This window comes from Pistacia vera, unplaced genomic scaffold, assembly GCF_008641045.1.
Source record: "Pistacia vera cultivar Batoury unplaced genomic scaffold, PisVer_v2 Contig104, whole genome shotgun sequence".
Classification (NCBI taxonomy): domain Eukaryota; kingdom Viridiplantae; phylum Streptophyta; class Magnoliopsida; order Sapindales; family Anacardiaceae; genus Pistacia; species Pistacia vera.
Genome location: NW_022195071.1, coordinates 523522 through 546991, shown reverse-complemented (window position 1 = coordinate 546991; position 23470 = coordinate 523522). Strand labels below are relative to the sequence as shown.

General features: G+C 35.0%; 3 protein-coding genes across 4 annotated transcripts; 2 read left to right on the top strand and 1 right to left on the bottom strand.

Moving 5' to 3' along the window:
• The first annotated feature begins 2585 nt into the window (after window positions 1–2585).
• LOC116126117 (protein SPIRAL1-like 1) lies at window positions 2586–5416 on the top strand. Its single transcript, XM_031411825.1, has 3 exons — window positions 2586–2742; window positions 3728–3997; window positions 5129–5416. The coding sequence occupies exons 2-3, from the start codon at window positions 3761–3763 to the stop codon at window positions 5219–5221; spliced, it is 330 nt and encodes a 109-aa protein (XP_031267685.1). The 5' UTR covers window positions 2586–2742; window positions 3728–3760; the 3' UTR covers window positions 5222–5416.
• A 1281-nt stretch (window positions 5417–6697) lies between these two features.
• LOC116125853 (ubiquinone biosynthesis protein COQ4 homolog, mitochondrial) lies at window positions 6698–8964 on the bottom strand. 2 transcript variants are annotated; one of them, XM_031411577.1, is made up of 3 exons: window positions 8747–8964; window positions 8455–8674; window positions 6698–7516 (listed from the first exon to the last, which is right to left on the bottom strand). In XM_031411577.1, exons 2-3 carry the CDS (start codon window positions 8635–8637, stop codon window positions 7010–7012), a joined length of 690 nt encoding a protein of 229 aa, XP_031267437.1. In that variant the 5' UTR covers window positions 8638–8674; window positions 8747–8964; the 3' UTR covers window positions 6698–7009. The 2 variants fall into 2 exon arrangements, with proteins under 2 accessions (XP_031267437.1, XP_031267430.1); XM_031411570.1 differs by having other exon boundaries at window positions 6701–7516; window positions 8455–8665.
• A 7593-nt stretch (window positions 8965–16557) lies between these two features.
• Window positions 16558–18659, top strand: LOC116125646 (cytochrome P450 78A5-like). The gene is made up of 2 exons (XM_031411368.1): window positions 16558–17537; window positions 17623–18659. Exons 1-2 carry the CDS (start codon window positions 16587–16589, stop codon window positions 18220–18222), a joined length of 1551 nt encoding a protein of 516 aa, XP_031267228.1. The 5' UTR covers window positions 16558–16586; the 3' UTR covers window positions 18223–18659.
• Window positions 18660–23470: the final 4811 nt, after the last annotated feature.

Below are 23470 nucleotides of genomic sequence, written 5' to 3'. Positions count from 1 at the left end.
ACACACACACACACACACACACACATATATATATATATATATATACATATCCTGAAAAGAGTTAATGACTGTCATTAACAATCCTCTTAAACATATAATTAAGGAGAATTACAAAACTTGATAAATGACATTTGTTTATAAAGTTAAGTAGCTGATAATGATATTCTATCTCTCTACAAATGTATACATTCTAACTAGAAAAAGTAGTAAAACGACTTTGCCATGGTTTTTAATTACCAAAAAATATTTAATTAAAAGAATAAACGACTTTTACCACCCAAATAATCGCTTAATGAAATTTTCCCACTATCAAACTTTTAAAATACCATTTTATTATCTAAATTTATATTTCATTTCTGATTCTAGCATCGTTGCAACCCATACCACCACCATTCTCTTCTCCGATCATCACTCACCAAAACCCCTCAAACCCTACTGTCATCGACCCTGTCAATCTCTAACAATCGAGTGATTAGGGTTTGCGCAGCCACCCCTCCCAAGTCAAATTCTGATTAATCATAACCACTAAAATCCAACCTTCCACCACCAAAAGACTCATCGATCTCCACTCTTCAAAAGCCCTAACAGCCTGAACCGAATTTGTTGTCTGTTCGCCACCGAAATATAAATTTGGGTAGTAACATGATATTTTAAAAGTCTGTGAGTAAGAAAGTGTCATTATTTGGATGGGAAAAAGTCATTAACTCTAATTAAAATGTATACATATATGTCAACTCTAGTTTTTTTTTTTCATTTTAACCCATTTGAAACCTTGACACGCTACCTATTTAATTGAAAACATTTAATTATTTATTAGAATGTACACAAAATACGAACACTTTTATATACACTATATGTTAGAATATGTCAACTAATGGCTAAAATGGAAGGTATTGGATAATTCTTCAAAATGTGAGGCGAGGATAATTTTTCAAACATTTGAGATGTGAGTGACTTAAACATTAATGTCATGGGTGTTTTTAATACTTTCAAAATAATATAGATGAATTAAATATTAATTGATCTCAGAGGGTGGTAAAAAATACATTATATGATAGTATCTGTCAACTAACGGCTAAAATGGGAGGTATTGGATAATTATTCAAATGTTGGGGTTTGAATAATACGTAATGTGGAACATAATCAAGAATAAAAAACAGACCTTTCGAGACAATATAAATAAGAAGTGAAGGTGGAGGAAGATTGAGAAAGACTTGGTACCTAAATTGGCCGACTAATTTTAGTACAGTAATAATCATATTGTACCAAATACCAATCCTATCCCTCAATTATCTCCAATTTATTTTATTAATATAGACACCTCAAATTATATATTATCTGTAATGATTTTGTTTGTCTTATACCATCCAAAGATTCTCAATCTAGATACCTATTCCTTGTTATTTAATGAGCTTATATGTAACATATGCTCATTATTAATCATATTTTGTTTTACGTTTCAAACATTATTATTTAATTTTAATTTTGTTGAGATGTATTTTAATGTGATTTATAGGGTTCTATTTTATTTAAAATATATTTAGCTGAAAATATTTTGATATTATTGTTTTTAAATATAATATTAACATAATTGAGAGGTATTTTAGTCAAATCCTAATCCCCAAGTAATTATTAAAATCTAATAATTTCGAAAAAGATGAGATGATGGACAGTCAAATCGATATCTTCAACCATCAAAAGTTCAAAACCCTATCCAGAATTAGCAACTCTGGAATTGTTCTAATTTTCTTAATTAAAATTAGAAAAATAATAATTAGTTAAGAAGGAAAAATAAGTGATGGCATTGATACACCATACACGTGAAATGCCATCTGAGCAGATCCATCCACCGCTACTTCCTGCTTAAAACGTAAGCTACATTTTCCACTCCACTTTTTATTCCTTCCACTACCCTTCACCTCTCCCACCAAATACCTACGTCGTTGTATTTTCATTAACGGCTTTTTTCCACTTAAATAATAGTTTAATGACATTTTTTCACTCATAAATTTTTAAAATATCACTTCATCATATGAATTTATATTTTGATTACGATCAAAGAGTAAACTCGGTCTAAACTATTACGGTTTTTAAAGAGTGAAGGTCGATGAGTCTTTGGTGGTGAAAGGTTGGATTTTAGTGGTTTGAATTTATCAAATTTTGACTTGGGAGGGATAACTATACAAACCTTAATCGCTCGATTGACAGGGTCAACAAGAGTATGGTTTGAGGGGTTTTAGTGAGTGATGATAAAAAATGGTGGTAGTAACAATGCTGAATTCGGAAATAAAATATAAATTTGAATAATAAAATAATATTTTAGAAGTCTATGGATAAGAAAGGTGACGAAGACATTATTTGAGTTAAGAAAAAGTTTTTTACTGTTTTAATATACCCTAAGCTTTCATAAGATATTTATAACACCCCTAACTATTAATAAATCAATTCAATGGTATATAATAAGATGACAACCGCATTTGAACGGAAATCCAAATTTGGTACATAAGGTAAGATTGTTTAAAATTAGTTTTAACCTAAAAATAGGAACTTTGGGAAAAAGCAAAATCAGTTGTGGATATATCACTATCCTTTAAAATAAAAAATCTTTACACTGTACGCTGTCACCATCTTGTGCTTTCTCCATCTATAAAATGCACCGAGCAGACATCGCTTTCGCTCACTGGCTCTGTGGCACTCTTTCTCTTCAGATCTGATCCAATCAGCCAGCAAGCAGCAACCACGGTGATCTCTTCTTCTTCTTCTTTAATTTCTCGTTTTAACGACTTCATTTCTCTTCTTTTACTCTACTATTTAATATTCTGTAAAGAAGTGATTTCCCTTCTTTTTTTTCTTTTTTTATTTATTTAAGATCTGTTTGTGACTTCCTTCACTGTGAATGAAGGTTTGCTTTGGTTTTAATGTTGTGTATCTCTTGTTTTATTCATTTTTTCCTTTTATAAATTTGTATCTTAAAGTTGGAGTAACCATGAGACTTGTTCGTGTTCTTAGTTTCTTTATGCTGATTAATTGATGTACTTATGTTAATTCTTATCCCATTAGATCTCGTTTATATTTGGTAGATATATAATTTGGTGAGTGTGCAGGCAGTGATTGAAGTTTATGTACACGTTTTACTGCTTGTTTGCTTAATCCTCTGAAGCTTCAATAATCAGTTAGTTACAAGTGTAATAGTGCTCATGAAGAAAAGAATAAGCTTCTTCTTATCGAAATAATAGTAAGCTTCAATTTCTAGGTTCGAATTTTAGTTTAGAAAGAACTAAGAGCATGAAAGGTGTAAAGAAAAACTAGTTTTTCTTATATATCCAAGAATCCAATAGTTGGAAACATCATTCGTACTTATATAAAGTGTGTGCCTCATGGATGCTTTTTGAGGCAATTTATTTGGAATGAAATTGAGGCAGACATTGAAACACTTTAGATACAGCTGATTTTGGTCAGAATGTGTTTCTATGATATCTTAAATTGTAGACTTGGATTGGCTTGTGGAGTCTTAGGGATAAAGTTGTTTGTGCACAGCCTTCAAGGCTTTTTTCATTTAGTCATCATTTAATGTTGAATGGTACAATAACAGGAAAGGGACTGATTTCTGCAACGAAGTGTAGTTGCTCTCTTAGTGGCTAGAGATTTTGTGATCTTTTACGTTCTTGCTTTTTCTATGAAGATTTAATTGGATTCTTTTGTTTTTATGTAATATGCCTGGAAGCAGGGTTGGGAGTATTTGCCTTTGAATTAAGAGAGCATGGGTCGTGGAGTTAGCGCTGGTGGGGGGCAGAGTTCATTGGGATATCTGTTTGGTACGGGAGAGGCTCCAAAACCTGCTGCAAATGAAGGGCAGTCTGTAGATAATGGGCCTTCCAAGCCTGCTGCTGCTCCTCAACCTGTAGATATTACCAAACAGGTTCCAGCTGGTATCAATAGTTACTCAACAAACAACTATATGCGGGCTGATGGTCAGAACACTGGCAACTTCATCACGGTAAAGATATTTGTCAATTTTGACTTCATGTCTTCCCTTTGCAAATTGAGTGATGTTTGCACCATTCGTCTGCAGTGTTTCAGGGTGGAATAGTTTGCATAGATTTATCAAATCTTGTTCTTATTTTTTATGAAGAGTAGACTGCTGTGCCAATGAGTGAGAGTTGAAGTTAATTGGACTTGTTTGTTGTCTCGGTCATAATAAAAGTAGGGTTTTGAACCTTGGCAAGTGGATACTAATTGTTGTTAGGAATCATTTATACCTTCAGAGAGAATAGAATCCTTCATTCAAGGAATGATGAATATCATTTGTCTGGTGGACTATGATGCTCGGATCATTTTTAGCTGAAACAGACTTTGTTGTTACAAAGCTCTGAATTTTGTGCAGTTTGAGCTTGTGATCTTTTGAATAGGCTACAAACATGTTTTAGATTCATTAATTGCTGAAGTTAAGACCTTTTCTTTAAACATATTGGTTATATATAAGTGAGACTAAATAAGAACTGTTATTCTCTTTTGCAAATTGCATGTTTACCTATAATGGTCTAGGAAGTTTAATTGGCCCAATTTGAGCTGCAATGTCTATCTAGGCTGAAAAAGAATGGAACATTGCATGTACTTTTATAACCTGAGCTAGTGAGTTAGGAGAGAAAATTGATTAAGACAAGAACTAGACGTCTTTGGGTACCAGCTGAGGGAGCAAATGTGTCCTTAAATTGGGAATGAGTTGAAACTCATTCTAAATGATGTACATAGATATATCATTTGCTCAGTAATGCCTAATAAAAAAAAATGTCTTGCCCTTGGCATTGTGAAAGTGGAAGAAGTTTCTCAAAAGAATGTTGTTGAATAGTTTGTTAATCAATTTTATTTAGTTTACTTGTTTATTGTGGGACTTCAGTGTTAAGTGAATCGTAGCTTGAGAGCTTTACTTCTGTGATTAATAAAAGTAGCTACTTTTATTATGACCCGAGACAACAAACAAGTTGAGGAATGTAGCCACTTGTCTTCATCACTTGAAGTTAATTGCAAGTGATGAAGACAAGAATGTAGCTACTTGTCTTCATCACTTGCACCTGCAGCTTGGCTGAATATGTTTATTATGATAAATGAACTTTTTGTCTGTTTGCAGGACCGACCATCAACCAAGGTCCATGCTGCCCCTGGTGGTGGGTCTTCTCTGGGTTACCTCTTCGGTGGTGGGCCTGCAGGTGGCAGTAAATGATACATGTCTTGACGTCTCCATAAGAAGTATTGTTTGTTGATTCTTGTTGAACTTAGTTTGAATGAGGCATGCTCTCATATTTACGTAAAACAGTTTGAAGTATTGGATATTGTGATGTAATATATAGGTGTTGTGGTTGTTTGCATATTCAATCGAAGTGTACTCTCAATTTTCTGATGTGTCATTTACCCTGTATCACTGGTGTAGTCTTTGGACATTTTGTCTGTTCCTTACAAGCTTTTAGTTACAAAATTCGGTTGTAAATAGTCATCCCAGACATAGTTTCTAAAGAACATTCAAATTATGCTCTGTATCTCAAGAACTTGAGCAAAATCTAGCCTACTTTTAAGGAGGAAAAAGATTACCTCTATGGACGCCTGACCATTTAGATACCATTACAATTAAAACCTTCAAATTCAAATTGTAATTTCTTTACTCAAAACGAACACCTTAACTCACGACTATGAACTTCAATCTACCATTGGCAATTTACTTGTTATGTGATAGGAACCCACTCCAACCACTCAAAACAAACGAGAAGATAACAACAAAACGCAACCAAGTAGTAAACCCAGAAAACAGCAACGAACAAAGCAAATACACAGAAAGACATTAAATTTATATTGATATTGAGCAAACACTACATCAAAGTATGAACAGCCTAGGCCAAACCAACACAACCAAATGAAAAATAAAAGATAACAGAAACAAAAATCACGTATGCCTGCTGGACTTCGAGGGCCAGCACCTCCCCTAATCTCCCTTTTCACTTTTCTGAATATCCCCTCAATTTCCCTGTCTCTCTCCAAAACAGAATCCCTCGTTTATCCATTCCCCTATTGCCATCTGTCCCTCTTCCAAAACAAACCTTAACACCTCACACTCAAAAGAACTTTCCTGCCAGCCACCCCACAATCCTCTACTTCACTCCCTTCTGTCTCCTACTATACACTAGCATATTTGAGGTCTCATCACTATGAAATCGACATGATGGTTATAAACTTGACCATTGAAGACTCAAAAAGTAAGAAAAAGATGCCAGATGCTACATGGTGTAGTCATAACAATTTAGAAATGAATAGCAGTGTTAATAGACAGCTTGTATTATCCTTGGGAAGATGATAAAAAGGGAACGGAAAAACCTCAATCAAAGCATCTTGGTAAAGGATTTTGACCATATTTCCACCTTATGAATTACAAATATTCCATCATCTTTGCTCTCTTCTCCCCAGTTCATTCCTTGGCACTGCTACACAGCTTTAAAAACCTCAGTGTTGACTTCCTTCTAGTTATATGCTGTTTCACTGCAAATGCCAAATGGGTGGCTGGGCAGGAACTGTTTAAAGTAATTTCTTTTCTTTATCAGATATTCGTTTGGCCACATGAATTCTCACTGTTTTCCAGATGGTTGGCCTGCTCATCCTTAATGGAAACATTATATTACTGTCCTAGGGTCTAATTGGAATGAATTTTAAGCACCAAACTGCAGGGATTTACATATGTTCCAGGGACTGGAATCAATTCTGGCTTGGGACTACAAGGCTACAGCTCTAGTGTGCGACTGTTTTGAAGAGAGTTTTATGACGGTGGACGGTGGTAGTGAACTGAGATAATATCAATTGTCAAAACGAACTATTAATAGATATTCAGAGCTTTATTTGTTCAAAAGTATACAATTTATTCTACTAGTTTATAGACTCAAAATTGCATTTTCCTGGAGAAACAAAAGTATTTTGACAATCAAACAGCAAGGCTAAGATGTTACAAGGTATCCATTTACCTAACTAGTCATGCACCATTCTTTCTCGGAGCAGCTGGAGCAGGGGTTATCCCCCACGTCCTTCGAACATCCTCCAAATCCTCGTGAAAATGCTGCTCATAATATATACACATGAGATCCGTGCACTGCATACCAGCTCGGATGGCCCATGGGAAGTAGTGTTGGAAGAATAGTGTCCTTTGCTTCTCGTTAAATCTTGCAGTGCCTCCGATAACTGAAAGCATACACATGGGAAGGTACATTTGCTCGAACTCTATCACTTTGAGGGCAGACTCACCAATCAAGTTAGTTGGAAGGTCAAAAAGGGTGTGCCAGAAATCATGCACCTCACGAGCACGCATAGCCACATAAGCTAGTTCATCTGTGTCCATGAACCGCACAGGTGGTCGATCATCTGGAGAAAAGTTCCTGGATCCCATGAATCTAGCATATGCAGCACCAAATGTGTTTGGTGGTAGATCCCATGCATGCCCAACTTTTGTAGATATAACTCGTGGCCGCTCCAAGAGTATCGCCTACCAAAAAGAAGAAACGCATTGGTCACTTACAAGAAAAGCAATCTAGTCAATTTCAATTGTTATTCATAAGACACTTGCACCTAAGAAGAGGGATAAAAATTGGCCAACAAGATAGTATCAGAAATAACCCCAGTTATAGTATTTTCAATGGATGATATTCAGTATTATTCACACACACATGTTACTGTGAGTAGATATGCTTTTGGCTCCAATTTCACCCGAATTTTACAGTAATGAAAAATTAGATTCTCACAGTCACTCTTCTGTGGGGTGATTAAAGTACATGTAACGTGAGGATCATAAGAACAATGCCAGCAAGCAACATGTTTGAGATACATCTTTGGGTTAAAATGAAGCCATATATTGTCCCAATGACATATCATGGATAAATACATAAATACCAACTCCAGACAGACTGTTAAAGAATTTGTTTTCATTTGATGAGATCAACTAAGCATCCTCTCATAACTGATCAAAGATGATAGCTTAGCCATGAATGGATCAAAAGAGTCCATTTATATATGGTTGCACCATCTCATTTATTTCACAGCAGGCATTAGATGTCCTCTACACATTCCAATTTCTTCAAATTGCCCACTGCTCAACCAGGCCCTTTAACTCAAACAATCCAGAAGATTCAATGTTATTTCAGATAAAAGAGAAAGAGAAACAAATTATTTCTCTGGCAAGACTAATTATTCAATTATCTCCCAATTCTCGAGGGGAATAAGCGGTTATTGAAAAGAAGCAACGAAGCACAAAAACAAACTTTAAAATAATCTACAAAAAATTCGCATTTTTAGATTAATTACTCCAACAACATCAAAACAAGTAATTTAACATACAAAACTCATATGTATGAAAATTCTTACATCGCCATTTGTTTAGAAAGCTAATGCTGGATAATCTGAAATGCATAAATGAGATGAACTTACCCTTCCTTCTGGGCTAGTCTTCATTCTTTGAAGAACCCTCTCAAAAGCGGGTTTCCCAGTGGTCTCACCAAGGGCTGCTATTAGATCCGCCCTTCGTGGGTCTAACAACGCACCAACCGCTGAACCAACCGCAACTGCCGCCTGTTGCCACCGGTTCAGCCGAACTCGCCCACCTTCTATCATACTATTGTTGACTACCTTCAACTCAAATCTAACCAAACTAAATTAAACAAAGAAGAAAAAAGGTTTAAATTTTTTGAAAGAATGTAACGAGATTATTCAATTTACCAACCTTTGTCAAAGGGTGGAACGAACTCAAGCCTTGTGAAGCATTTTTACAAACACCTTAAGACCTTCTACGCAAGAAATAAATATGTTGATGCCGGAGTGACTGGCCGTGAGAGTCGTGAGACAGTTGCCGTTAGAAAATATTAGACGGTGTAATGGCATAATTGTCTTTTAATTTTTTACTTTTGTGTTTTCATAAAATATAAATTATCAAATAAAATAGAAAACTAAAATAAAAGTTGAAAAACAAAATAAAAAAACCCACCCCACCCCACGCCCTTGGCACATCACTTCAATAATACACACATCAAGAACTGCCACATTCGGAGATGGAGTGTGATGGTACATGGGTGACTCCTCTTGAGGCGGCTGATTCCAAACAATCGAAGCGGGTGCTGTGGGTTGGGTTGGGAAGGGGGAAAGTGGCGAACTGCAACTGAGTACCGGAGGAGGATTAGGGAAGGGGGAAGCCGCAGGTTTAAGAAGATGGGTAATTTTAGGTAGGGAAGGGATTAGAAGAATAACATTTATTAAAGTTTAAGTCATTTTTTAAATTTCTTTTAAAACTATAATTGTGGTGATATGACCATTCAACCCTCTAACTGTTAATATTCAAGTAACGTCTGTCAAATTTTGGTCACTTCCATAGAGTGTTTTGGTTCATTCAACACTAGCATGGCAATGGGGCGGGGCGGGGCGGGGATCTCATTCACCGTACCCGTCCCTACCCTCAAAATCATTCCCCATCCCCATTACGAGGATGACAGGAATTCCCCTTCCCCGCCCCAAAGGGGAATGTTGAAGGCTCGTCCCTGCCCCATTAATTTTACATAAACATAAATTAATTTGAGTATTACCAAACACAATAGTTAATTCTCGTCCATATGACAAACACTTAAATTAATCGTTTAAACATAATTAATTATACATAAATATGGGTCAGGGTTTGTTCTTGTTCAATTGTTTAGGGTGAGAGAAATTAGGATAATATGGGTTTATATCGGTAGGATAATTATGTAATTAGATAAAATATAGGGATATTAGTGAAAAGTAAATATATATATATATACATTTTTTTAATTGTATACATTATATATGGGGCGGGCCGGGGGAAAGGCATCACCCAACCCCGCCCCATCCCCGAGGACGGGGATTAAAACACCCCCCACCCCCGCCCCTATCCCCGAAAAAACCGAGGCTTCCCCTCCCCATATGGGGCGGGACGGGTCCCCGAAATCTTGGAGAACATTGCCATGCCTATTCAACACCACGTTAATTAATTTCTGTGTGATATTTTTACTTCATTGCTATAACTGTAAGTCTGTAACTAACCGAATTATCCAAGACCAATTAGAGCAACTCCTACATCTACAAAAAAAACTGCTAATCTTCACGGGAGAGGCAGTGGTTTTACTATTTCTCTATGAAATTAAATAATATTCTATATAAATAATGGTATTAAGGTTGGGCTTGTTTACTCTCTGGGCACAAACATGTTGTGTCTTTTTATGAAAGTCCACCACCCCCTATTCATGTCCCAAGTTCGTGCATGGTGGTTTTATTTATACAAGGCCAAGAAAGATTAGGGTCATGTTTTATTGATCATCTTAGCCTTAGCCTGTGTGATTACTCTACCATCTTAATTAATTTCCCTCTGTTCCTGCATGTAACAGTCAACTGTACTGGTAGATGCTTTAACTGAATACTTACAATTAAATTAATACAAATCATATATGTAACAATCTAAATGAATTTCAATCAGTTAAGAGAAGTTTTCACAAATCAAACCATGGCCCTTAGTCCCCATTCTCATTTGAGAGTGTTGATACAAAAATATGCACAAACTAGAGAATTCTGATTGACCCTATCAGAATCAGAATGGATGTACACGTGATTACGAATAACCAGCAGTGGATGAATAATAAATGCAATAAAGTAAATGGCAAAGAGATTTTTAAAGTGGTTCGGCAAGTTAGAACTTGAGCCTACGTCCACTGTTATCTTATTGTTTTTGAGAGCTTACAAAGAACAATATAATTCATAGGAAAATTTGCTTTGAACAATTACCCAGTTCCCTTGAAAACAAGTTTTGATGGTGGAATCAATAATAATGCAAATGAATAGTAGATAAAATTAATTTTCAATGTCATTTGGATGTAAAACATAAATCCTACATCTATTGTTATCTTATTGGTTTTTTTGTGTGTGTTTTGTGAATGTGCAAAGGCTACTTGCTCTCAATTGAGGCAATTGCTTTTAGCTATTAGAGAAATGAAATTTCGAATCTCTTCTTTGGGTGAGAGACCCCTTTATATAGTGTTGTATAGGCGAACTTACTCATGAAACAACCCTTTCATATCATGACATGTGACTTAATAAACTGCCCTTCTGGAGACTTAAATGGTGAAGTCTTATTCACGAAGCAACATATGATAACTTTACAAATAGGGAGTGATTTTGTTAGAAATAAAACTTTTACGTGATTTGGGTGTTTTAACAAAAATCTCTGGGTGTTTTAAGAAAAATCTCAAATGTCAGGGGTTAAATAAATGATTTAAAAAATAATAATGAAAATAATATTATATTAATATTTAAAAAATGAGGATAATTTAGTAATCTATATAACATACTCACTAATTTATTCATCTCAACCAAACATAATATAACATACCTACCAATTTATTTAAACTAACAAAACATATTTTTTTAAACATTTCTAATAATCTTCAAAATAATTTATTTTTCGATTAATATAACATTTTCTAAACTAAACTCACTCATAAAGTAATTATTTTATAATATAACACGTAAGCTAAACAGTTGCAAAGTCATGAAACACGTGACGAGAATCCACGTTCTAGTTGTATAGTTATGAGACACAGGGCGTGAATTAATACTTCATCAATTCACCGCATAACAAATAATCTAAAATTGGTATTTAGAACACAATTCATGATCAAGAAGCAGACGTCCAACGGTCCGAGAATGAATTTTTCACATAGATCAGAAGTAGAGAATGGTGCTCCAAACTAAACATTAAACGGGGTTGCTCTAAAGCCGGAGCTGAGTCGATATTTAGAATATAAATGTGTTAGTGCGATGTGTTTATGATGTAGACTGGAGAATATCTTCTCTTAGCTTGAGCACACAGGTTCTTAAAATACAGGCCACTTAAAACATAATTAGTATATCACATCAGAATTAAACCAAAAAAGAGAGACCACTTCCATTTGTAGTTTCTTTAGAAAACATAAAACTATTTCCAAATATTGGCATCTCTCACCATCATATCCTGTTATCCACACAAGTGGTCACATCCCCAGCTGGAAACATTATTTCTTATCTATACTTGAGTCCCTCATAAGTTTGTTTCACAATTTTAATTTAAAGAAATATGACGGCTATAGGGCGCCCAATTACAGTTCCGATTGAGACTTCGTAAAATTCCCGATCTTCTCAACTTTGCATATTAAATTGAGAACGACATATTCTTCCCCTCGATGAAGAACAAAACCCAGTAGTCTATCACTTGGGCAACATATTATATGTCAGAATCAAATGATAAATAAGAGAGAGGTATTATTTTGCTGTGATATATTTACAAATAAAACACTATGATTAAAAACAATATAATGATATTCCAACTGAGAACATTACTAATTAATTCCATCGAGATTATTAATCTAATAAAAAGTAATATTTAATTAAAAAATTTAGAAGATGTTAAAGTATATGATAAGCTTTTGGATCTTGATCCGATGGTTACCGGTCCTTGGGAGAGATAAATTCAGCCCCCTCGTTTCATTTAGTAGTTTGCAATGCATTGGTATTGGGTATGGAAAGCGAAAGTGTGACTGTGAGCACGCATACCATACCATACCATACCAGAATCCAAAAAAAGTCAACTTTATTAATGAATTGTTGGTTCTGTCTTTTCTTTCCCCTTGATGAAGATGGAGGAGGAGTACCAAAAGCAATTAATGTACGGAAGCGGTTTCAAGTTAGAGAGTGGTTTCGAATACCCAGCTCCCCACGTGGCGATAAATGAGGCCGAGACAAGATTGGGCGGCAATGAATCTCCCAGCTGGAAAGAGGAAGCAGCGGGGTCCATCGTCAACAGCTGTTTTCTGTACAGGGCAGATGGAAAGACAAGAAGCATGCAATTCCAGGGTACGAAAATGAAACCCAAAGCTGTAATTAATAGAGCAATAAATAAGGCATAATAAATTACAAAGATAAAAAGAGATTATAGGGGTTGTGTAGAGTAGTTAATGAATTTTCCTGACATGTAGGGCGGCGATGTAATGATTGCGATACAAAGTTGATGCCAACATCGAAAAAACACACCTCACCAAAGGCTGACGTTCGTATGGTAATTGCCTTGGGGCTGGGTTCGGGTTGGGTGGCTAATAGTAATACCACGTCGTTGTCAGTCTGCAGCAACACACCGGGTATAGCTTCCAGCCATTGGGTATTTGGGTTAATGCTGCTGGCCCGTATACTCGTATCTTGCATGCAGCCTTTGCACGCGGATTTGATGATGAAATATCACCACATTTTACGCAACGAATATTTTCACTTTTACCGCTTTGCCATCACCTTTTTTATTTATCTTCACTTATGCCCTCTCATGTTTCTTATACATGCTCAATTGCTCAAACCATCTATTACCAACTAAATCTTCGACTTATAAAACTATTCTAATATCACGTCATTTTCCTGTCATCCATAAATTAAAAATTTATTATGAAGGCGAAAACAAAGAAGTTATTGCCTACGACAAAAAATTTTGTTTTACGCCAGGCTAATTTTAGATATGGGTTCAAGACCATTACCATGAAAAATACAAAAATATAAAATAAACGTACGGACCAATTGTAAATATTATTTATGTATATATCTCAATTACAGTTGGGTAACCTTATTTGGCAAGTCAAATTATTATATTCTTCTTCCTTTTTTTTAATAACCATAAACTAAAGCGTGTGTTTGGATAAGAGACATATAAGATAATGAGGGATAATCTTCGTTTATTTTACAAGATTCAAGTGTTTGGTTTACAAGTAATAAAATATTATAAGAATCTTTTATTACAAATAATGTTTACTGTTGGTAATATTGGGGGTAATGCGATATACTTTCCCAACCCTAAGATTAAAAGATTACCAAATAATATGATATTTATACCTATAATTCCCTAAATAAATACTATTTCAAAAGCAATTGCCTTCAAATGTCTACCAAATAACAATTAACTCAATCTTTCTACATTTGAGAGATTAGCTAAAACACCTCAGCTACAAAAAGTTTAAAAGTTAACAAAAAACCTTCAGTCACCCAGGACCACCATCGATCGTTACTCACCACCGCTGGCTGTCGACATCAATCGCCATAATGATGCACGACCGGCATGATCTGGTCGGTCGTGTGCCATTAAAGCCTTTCCTAGCCATGCAAAAAACGACCACATCTTATGCTGTGAAAATGGCCATAGATCTGGCTGTGAAACGGCCATGGATTTGTAATCCATGGGCGAAAATGGTTTTGCCGGCGCACGGTCGGCCATATACAGCCAATTGTGTGTCATTCCGTCAACTGCCGACGGTCGTGGCTAGCTATTGGTAATGGCTTGGGGTGGATGGGGCTGATTTTGCTACAAATTAAAGTTTATATGGCTGGGATGTTTTAGTAAAATTTCAAATGTAGCGGGTTAAAAGAATGATTCAAAAAATAATATTATATTCATATTTAAAAATGAGGGCAATTTAGTAATCTATATAATATACCCACATATTTATCCTCCCAACCAAACATATTATTTACCAATTTATTCAAATCAATCAAACACATTTTCTAAATTCTCAGTAATCTTCAAGGTAATCTATTTTTCCATTAATATAACATCCTTTTATAATAAAACATTATATGATCCAACGCCCCTAAAAGATTTTGTTTTGTTATCAAGAGTTAAATTTCATATTACTATACAGACTACGTATACTAAACCATATTTGTCTAATGATAAATTATAATACAATATTGATATACAGCTTAATGAAACTTTCTTTGACCATAACTAGGCGTGGCAATGGGCCCCGAAATTCGAGGGCCCTATCCTAACCCTCCCCGTATGGGGTGGGGATTCCTTTTTTTTGCGAGGATAGGGGCGGGGACATGGAGTGCCCTTCCTCCTCCCCGCCCGATATATAAAGAGTTTGTATTTTGGACAAGTGCAATACCTTAACTTAAGTGTTTCTCATGTGGACGATTCTCCACATTAAAAGAGAATTAATTATTGTGTTTGGTAATTGTCAAATAGTTTTTGTCATGTATTTATTCTCGTAATTAATTCCAATGTAAAAATTAATAAGACGGGGATGGGCTTTGAAAATTCCATGGGGTGGGGATGGGGAATCCCCACCATCCTTGTAAAGGGCACGGGCCGGGGGCAGGGATTGACTACCAACAGCTGGCCACGGCCGTCAACCGCCAGAATGGCGCATGACTAGTTGGATCTGGCCTGTTGTGCGTTAATTCGACGATGGTGGTGACTACTGGCAGGTGATAGTGGGTGAATGTGTTTTTGTTAATTTATAAACTTTAATTGTTAAAGGTAATTTACTAAATATTATGAGTTAATATAATAGTCAATATTAAAACAAACACGTTTTTTATTGGTTTCGTATAATAGGATAGAGTACGAAAAGTGTACTAAACGCAGCCTAATTTATTTATAAAAAATTATCAAGTTAATTGGATTGGAGCAGGTCATATAGTTGAAGTATATCCCAAACCATTTAAAAACTAATTATTAATAAAGCAAAACAAAAATATATAATTCTTTTGTTATCTTGAAGAATCCTGGGTCCAAAGGTTTCCATCCAATAATCTTTGGAATCAAATCCTTAGAGTATCACAACAAAGTATTCACGTGAACTTATCTAATCCATTCATCCCGCCATCATCATACATTATGCATAACATCACACGGCTAACATTAATTTAAATCAAATCCTTAATCTAATTGAGTGGGTTCCCTAGTAATATCAACGAAGTTCCCATTTGCCCACCACGTAGACGTAGTACCAAAAACTGTCTCACGAACTCTGCGTTTTTCCAACACACTGTGCCCGAATCAAAACCAGAAAGCAAAGGACTGCTACGATACCGAAAACGATTCTCCCATTCATAAAGCTAGTCTTGTTCTTTTCACCTCCAGTACGAAAAAAACTATTTTTTTGATCAAATTTAAAATTAAAATTTATATATGTACTTTATAAATTTAAACCAAGGTTAATTTTTTACTGTGGTTAAGCTTTTCTTAAACGGGATTTACACTTTAGTCTTTAAGGTTTAAAGAATATTTTACTTACCTCAGATACTATAGCATATGAACATTTTAGTCCAGTAACAAAAAGTCTATAATACCCTTATTATCTTATTTACAAATTATTAGAAATAAATAAAAATGTGAATAATATAATTATTTATCAAAGTAAAAACAATATAAATAATTAAAAATCCAAATTTTTAAATTTTTAATTATATTTTCATCATTTTTTTAAAATATGTGAGTAAGACAGCAATTTTTTTTTTCATGGAAATAAATTGTTTATATCTTATATTATAGTTCACTAGTACTGGTGCTAAGTTAGTATATTCCAAACCTTAAGGACGAAAATGTAAATAACCCTTCTTCAAACCGCCTTCCACCTTCTATATAACTACTCCTCTCACTCTCTTTGGTTCTTGCGATATCCCAGCCACTCCATCCTTTCCTTGTTCTTTTCCATCAAAAATAGCAACATACTGCTTTCGCATAACTTGAAAGCGGCGTCTGCAGGATGAAAATGTTGCCGGAATACTTGTTTTTCCATTTTCCTCTTGTCAACTTTGAAACTTTTCTTTCGGTTTTATTTTTCATGGCTGTTTTTACTGTTTGGTTGGCTCCAGGTGGTCTCGCATGGGCTCGTTCAAGGACCAGGACGCCGAAATCTCTTCCTGGTCCATCGGGGTACCCACTCATTGGTTTACTCACCGTCTTCACTGGGTCCACACCTCACCGCGTCCTTGCAAAGCTTGCTACAGCTTTCAAAGCTGTGCCACTGATGGCTTTTTCAGTGGGGTTGACTCGGTTTGTTATTTCAAGTGAACCAGAGACTGCTAAAGAGATTCTCAATAGTTCTGCTTTTGCTGATAGACCGGTTAAGGAGTCGGCATATGAACTGTTGTTTCACAGAGCAATGGGTTTTGCTCCTTACGGTGTGTACTGGAGAAATCTTCGGAGAATCTCAGCCACCCACCTGTTTAGTCCCAAAAGAATCGCTGGCTTTGAAAGTTTTAGACTTGAAATTGGTCTTGAAATGGTGGAGCAAGTCAAAACTTTTATGTTTGAGAATGGTGAAGTAAAGATTAAAAATTTGCTTCATTTTGGGTCTCTTAACAATGTGATGATGACTGTATTTGGTAAAAGGTATGATTTTGAGCGTTCTGATGAAGGGTTTATGCTTGAGGAGTTGGTGAGTGAAGGGTATGAGTTGCTTGGAATATTCAACTGGAGTGACCATCTCCCTCTTTTGAGGTGGCTGGACTTGCAAGGTGTGAGGGGGAGGTGCAGAAGTTTGGTCTTGAAAGTGAATGCATTTGTTGGAAAGATAATAGAGGAGCATAGATTCAGAAGGCTTCATGGTGTTTCGCATGACAAAAGTTCTAGTGTTCGTGATTTTGTTGATGTCTTGCTTGATTTGGAGAAAGATGACAAGCTAAGTGATTCTGATATGATTGCTGTTCTTTGGGTACGTTTATAATCTGTACTTTATGCTTATCTTCTTTATATTTGTGTCTGCCTGTTCGGTATTTAATTTTTTTGGAACTTTGCAGGAAATGATATTTAGAGGAACTGATACTGTGGCCATTATGCTTGAGTGGGTTCTTGCAAGAATGGTGTTGCATCCTGAAATTCAATCTAGAGCTCAGGCTGAGATTGACGCTGTTGTTGGGAAATCAAGGCCTGTGTTTGATTCCGATATTCCAAATTTGCCGTACCTTCAAGCCATTGTGAAGGAGACTCTGAGGGTGCATCCTCCAGGCCCTTTACTCTCATGGGCTCGCCTTGCCATTCATGATGTTCATGTGGGGGATAGCTTTGTCCCAGCAGGAACAACGGCTATGGTCAACATGTGGGCCATCACTCATGATGAGAAGGTTTGGTCACAGGCAGAAAAGTTCAAGCCAGAGAGGTTTATTAACGAGGATGTAAGCATCATGGGGTCTGATTTGAGGCTGGCTCCTTTCGGGTCTGGCAGGAGGGTTTGCCCTGGAAAAGCAATGGGTTTGACTACTGTTCACCTCTGGTTGGCTCAGTTTCTCCAGAGTTTCAAATGGGTTGCTGCCTCTGAAGTAGACTTGACCGAGTGTTTGAAACTTTCCATGGAGATGAAGAAGCCTTTGGTTTGCAAAGCCATTTCTAGGTTGGCCTGAAGAATGAAGATATGCATAACAGGATATATAGTTAGGGTTTGCTGTTCGGGGTGTGTTAAGAGGTTAGAATACGTTTTATTTTGAAAAAATGGTGATAGGATTTTGGGGTCTTAATATGCAGAAAAATGTCCTAAGCTTAATTTGTAGTAGTTTTTAACTTTCTCTGGTAAGATTAAAATAGGGTCTAATCTTAAATTTCTGTTAACTTCTTGTGCATTGTACACAGCTTTTGTGTTATTAATCTTGGAAAGTTAGAATGAAAGTAAGTTTTATGTAGTTATCATGTTTTAATTTTGTTAAATTTAACGAGGAAAATAAAATAGAAAAAGTGACAATTGACAAAGCATCAGGACAGTTGGAGTTTTGAGGAAAGAGAGTTGTGGTGGATATGAATATTGAATAGTGGATGAGAATCGAAAGACATATCCATCTATATGGAAAAGACTGGTGGTTACCCTGACTTCCTCCCTTTGTGCCGTCGGATTAGCTTATTTTACAAGCCATGCAGGCAAATAATAACTCTTTTCAAATGCTTCTTTAATGGCTATATTAAATTAATTAATTTAATGCGTATAAGCTGAGTTGGTTGTTTTGTTCATTTGATGTTGAAAGGACTGTTAGCCACGTCGCTCTCACTTGGATTTCTCATTTGAGATATTTTACTCCATACCATTACCAACCTTTCTTTTGTTTTTTTAGTTGGTTAGGATAATTACATCTAAATATTATGTTTAATTAAATTAGTTACATTCAACTTATTACCGAAATTCCTACTTCTTTTTTATTTTTTTTAAATCACTAGGAAGTTTTCGTGTATATTTCAAATAATTTTTTTTATTTTTTCTAAAAACTGTCAATCAATTAAGAGTTTAATAGGTAATCTTATTAATGGTTGAGGGGATTTTGAAAAATATAAGAAATTACAAGTTTTAATGGTTATCTTTATTAATGATATTAAGAGTTTTAATAGCTATCTTTATTAATAGAGGAGAGCCTCAGAGTTGGAAGACTGGAATTGAGAAGCTCGTAAACTTGCTCTTAAGGCTACCTATAGTGATTTACTTCTACTTCTTTTCCCCTCTTCCCTTGGATTTAGCTACCTATAAAATGTGGAGCTTAATTACTATATTTATTACGTAATTTAGACAAACATATGCATAATGGAATCCATTGATCAAACTTGTAAACTTATGACGTGAAACTTGTAAACTAAAATATAAATATGTAATACACACATTTACGTAGCTATAATATTATAGATATAGACAAAGTCTATTTTGTCTTTTTCTTTTTTGGATATTATTCTGTAAAATATAAATATGTAATGTACACATTTACGTGACTATAATATTATAGATATAGACGAAGTCTATTTTGTCTTTCTTCTTTTTTGGGTATTATTCTCTTGTACATACTTTTATAAATCATTTTCATAATACACACCAAAAAAAAAAAAAAACAATTTAGACTTCTACTAATTCATAAATATCCTCCTTTGTCAACCCTAATGGGATAGTGTGACAGTAAAAAGGATTTACTCATTTCCTTGAGTTCTTAGGTTTAAATCTTAAGATCACATATTACAATAACATTGTGCCTTATTTGGTCTTTTGGACTTTCCAGTGTTCTAATTATATTGTAAAATTAATTTACTAGGATTCCTTGTTTAATTTGAGGGAAAGCAAAAGAAAAGGAAACAAATTTTACATGATTCCATGCATGGTAGTGGATGTAACTTCAATATTATCTTAGTACTGGCCTTATGTAGAACTTTATTATTCTAAATTTGCATATCTTTTTTTAGTACAAAACTTTCAAATGATTGAAGAATCAGAACTTCATGCAAAGCCTAAAAATTGATAGATATGGTCTCAAATCTCACTTCCCTTTGAAGGATTCATATTCTTTATAGAAAAGGAATATAATAATATATGTTTGCTACTTGCTAGATTGTTCTTGTAAACAAGCTTTCTACCTTTTTTTTTTTTCCTCTGGTAGTAAAGGAGATGCATTTGGGATTTGGATATCCATAACAAACCCTTCATTCTCATGCCAAAGAAGTGCCAGTTAACTTCAAGAGATTGGTTTGACGGTCAAGAAGGTTTATTCTCTTTCTTGAGTTCCTATATTCAAACCTTAGGACTACCTACCACCAGTAGCGGATCCATGAATATTTTTTTAGGGTGGGCCAAAATAAAAACTAATTACATATGAATATTTTTGTTAGGGTGGGCCAAAATCAAAAAATTATATATAGTAGTATTTAAAAAAAAAAATTGAGGGTGGGCGGGCTGGATCCGCCCTTATCTACCACAATAACATTGTGACTTACTTGATCCTTTGGGCTGGTAGGGTGTTTAATGGATATCAGAGATTAGTTGAGATACGTACAAGCCAGCTCACACCCCACCTACCAAGAAAAAAAAAAGAAAAAAAAAGAAGAAGTGCCAGTTGCTTTCTCCAATATTTTCTTTTGTTGATTCTCAATCTCTAGTATATATTCCATTCCCTCAACAGTTATATATGAAAGTGATTAATGGGAATAAGATGAATTAATGAAGCAATTAATTGAGTCGATAGCAGTATCTGCAATTTACTTTTGGTTTTGGCCATGGCATGGACCGCTTTTGTGCTGAAAGTTCACTTACAAGTTACAAAGATAGTCATTACTAGGACATGCCAAGAAGGCATAACTTAAGTAATTAAATACCTATATAATTGTAAAGATATGTTACTTTTTCAGATTATAGAGATCTTGCAATTAGGCTTTTCCGTAGTTAGGCAATAGTAATACAAGATTTGGGGCATATTTAGTATTCTTTGAGGATGCTTTTAGAATAAATTAAGCTGTGGGCTGTAGCTAACTAGGGAATGTGGGCTAGATTTTATTCAGGTGCCTAATTCCAAAGACATTAATTTAAAATATATGTTTTGTTATATTATTATAATAAGAGTAAACGACATATTCCCACCCAAGGTTTGATGAAATNTTTTTTTTTTTCCCTCTGGTAGTAAAGGAGATGCATTTGGGATTTGGATATCCATAACAAACCCTTCATTCTCATGCCAAAGAAGCGTCAGTTAACTCTAAGGGATTGATTTGACGGTCAAGGAGTTCTTGAGTTCTTATATTCAAACCTTAGGACCACTTACCACAATAATATTGTAACTTACTTGGTCCTTTGGGCTGGTAGGATGCTTAATGGATCTCAGGGATTAGTTAAGATACGTATAAACTGACTCACACCGGAGTTACCAAAAAAAAAGTGCCAGTTGCTTTCTCCAATATTTTCTTTTGTTGATTCTCAATCTCTTAGTATATATTCCATTCCCTCAACAGTTATATATGAAAGTAATTAATCGGAATAAGATGAATTAATGAATCAATTAATTGAGTAGATAGCAGTGTAATTTACTTTTGAGTAGTACTACATGTACAAAGATTTTGTGTTCACTCTTCCATTAATTTCTTGTCACATTGCTTTGTACAAAACTTTTTGTAAGATTTCTTTGTACATCTAGCATTATTGTTTTCTTTTGGTTTTGGTCATGGCATGGATCGCTTTTGTGTTGAAAGTTCACTTACAAGTTACAAAGATAGTCATTACTAGGACATGCCAAGAAGGCATAATTTAATCCCAATTTAGTAATTAAATACCTATATAATTGTAAAGATATGTTACTTTTTCAGATTATAGAGATCTTGTAATTAGGCTTTTCCGTAGTTAGGCAATAGTAATACAAGATTTGGGGCATATTTAGTATTCTTTGTCTTTGAGGATGCTTTTAGAATAAATCAAGCTGTAGGCTGTAGCTAACTAGGGAATGTGGGCTGGATTTTATTCAGGTGCCTAATTCCAAAGACATTAATTTAAAATATATGTTTTGTTATACATTATTACTATTATAATAATTATGTCTATTATATATCCAACATGCATATCATTATATGCTTTAAGTCAATGGATGCGTATCATTTCCTAATCTTAACAAACCGATCAACCTTGACATCATTTTTATATAAAAGGCCGTCTGGATCAAGCTAAAATAAGGTAACAGGTAATGTTAGCTTATATGGTAAGATTCATGTGTTTGATTTATAAGTAATAAAATATTATGATAATCTTTTATTATAAATAGTATTTACTGTTGGTAATGTGGGGGGGTAATCTTATTATCTTGCTAGGGGGTGTTATTAAAACATTATTAAGATAATCTGATTTTTCTACCCATTTTATCCTTAATTAAAAACCATTTCGGATATAATTACCCTCAAATATCTACCAAATAACAATTATTCCAGCCCCCTTACATTTGAGAAATTAGCTAAGACACCTCAGCCACAAAAAGTTTAAAAGTTAACAAAATATCCCTAGCCACTCAAGACTATCGTTGACTGTGACTTACCACCGTCGGCCATCGGTGTCAGTCGTTGTAATAGTGCACGACCAGCGGGATCTGACCGGTCGTGCAACTGTAAGGCCTTTTTTGGCCATAGACCACAGATCCATGGTCGGAAACTGCTAGATCTGGTGTTTCTATGGCCGTTTTATGGCTAAAGATGTAGCCGTGAAATAACCATAGATTTGATCATTTTTTGGCCATGGGTTTGTGATCCATGACCATTTTCAGCTTTGTCGGCTAGTCGTACACTATTCCATCGATTGCTCGTGGCGGCCAGTCGTGGTGGTTTGTTGCCGGTGGTGGCTTGGGGGTGGATGGGGGTGATTTTGCTATAAATTAAAGTTTTATATGGTTTGGGTGTTTTAGCAAAATTTCAAATATAGGGGGTTAAAAGAATGATTAAAAAAATAATAATAAAAAATACTATTATATTAATATTTAAAAAGAATGACAATTTATTAATCTATATAACATACTCACCTATTTATTCTCTCAACAAAACATATTATTCACTAATTTATTCGAATCAACGAAACATATTCTATAAACATTCTCAATAATTTTCAAGATGATATTTCTTTCCATTAATATAATATACCTCTATAATAAAATATTATATGATTTAAATACCCAAAAAAAGTTAATTATTTTCCACCTTTGAGGTTTGGTGTCAAATGTTCTGCCCGCGCCCGCCCGGCTGCCACGCCGCAGGAAAGGAAAGCTGAAGACAGCACAGAATAGAGATTTTCAGGAACAAAAGATGGTTTTTCACCGGAACTTCTCCACTCAATTATCGTTATCGCCCACTTTTGAGAAACTAACGTTGACACCCTCAAATATATTT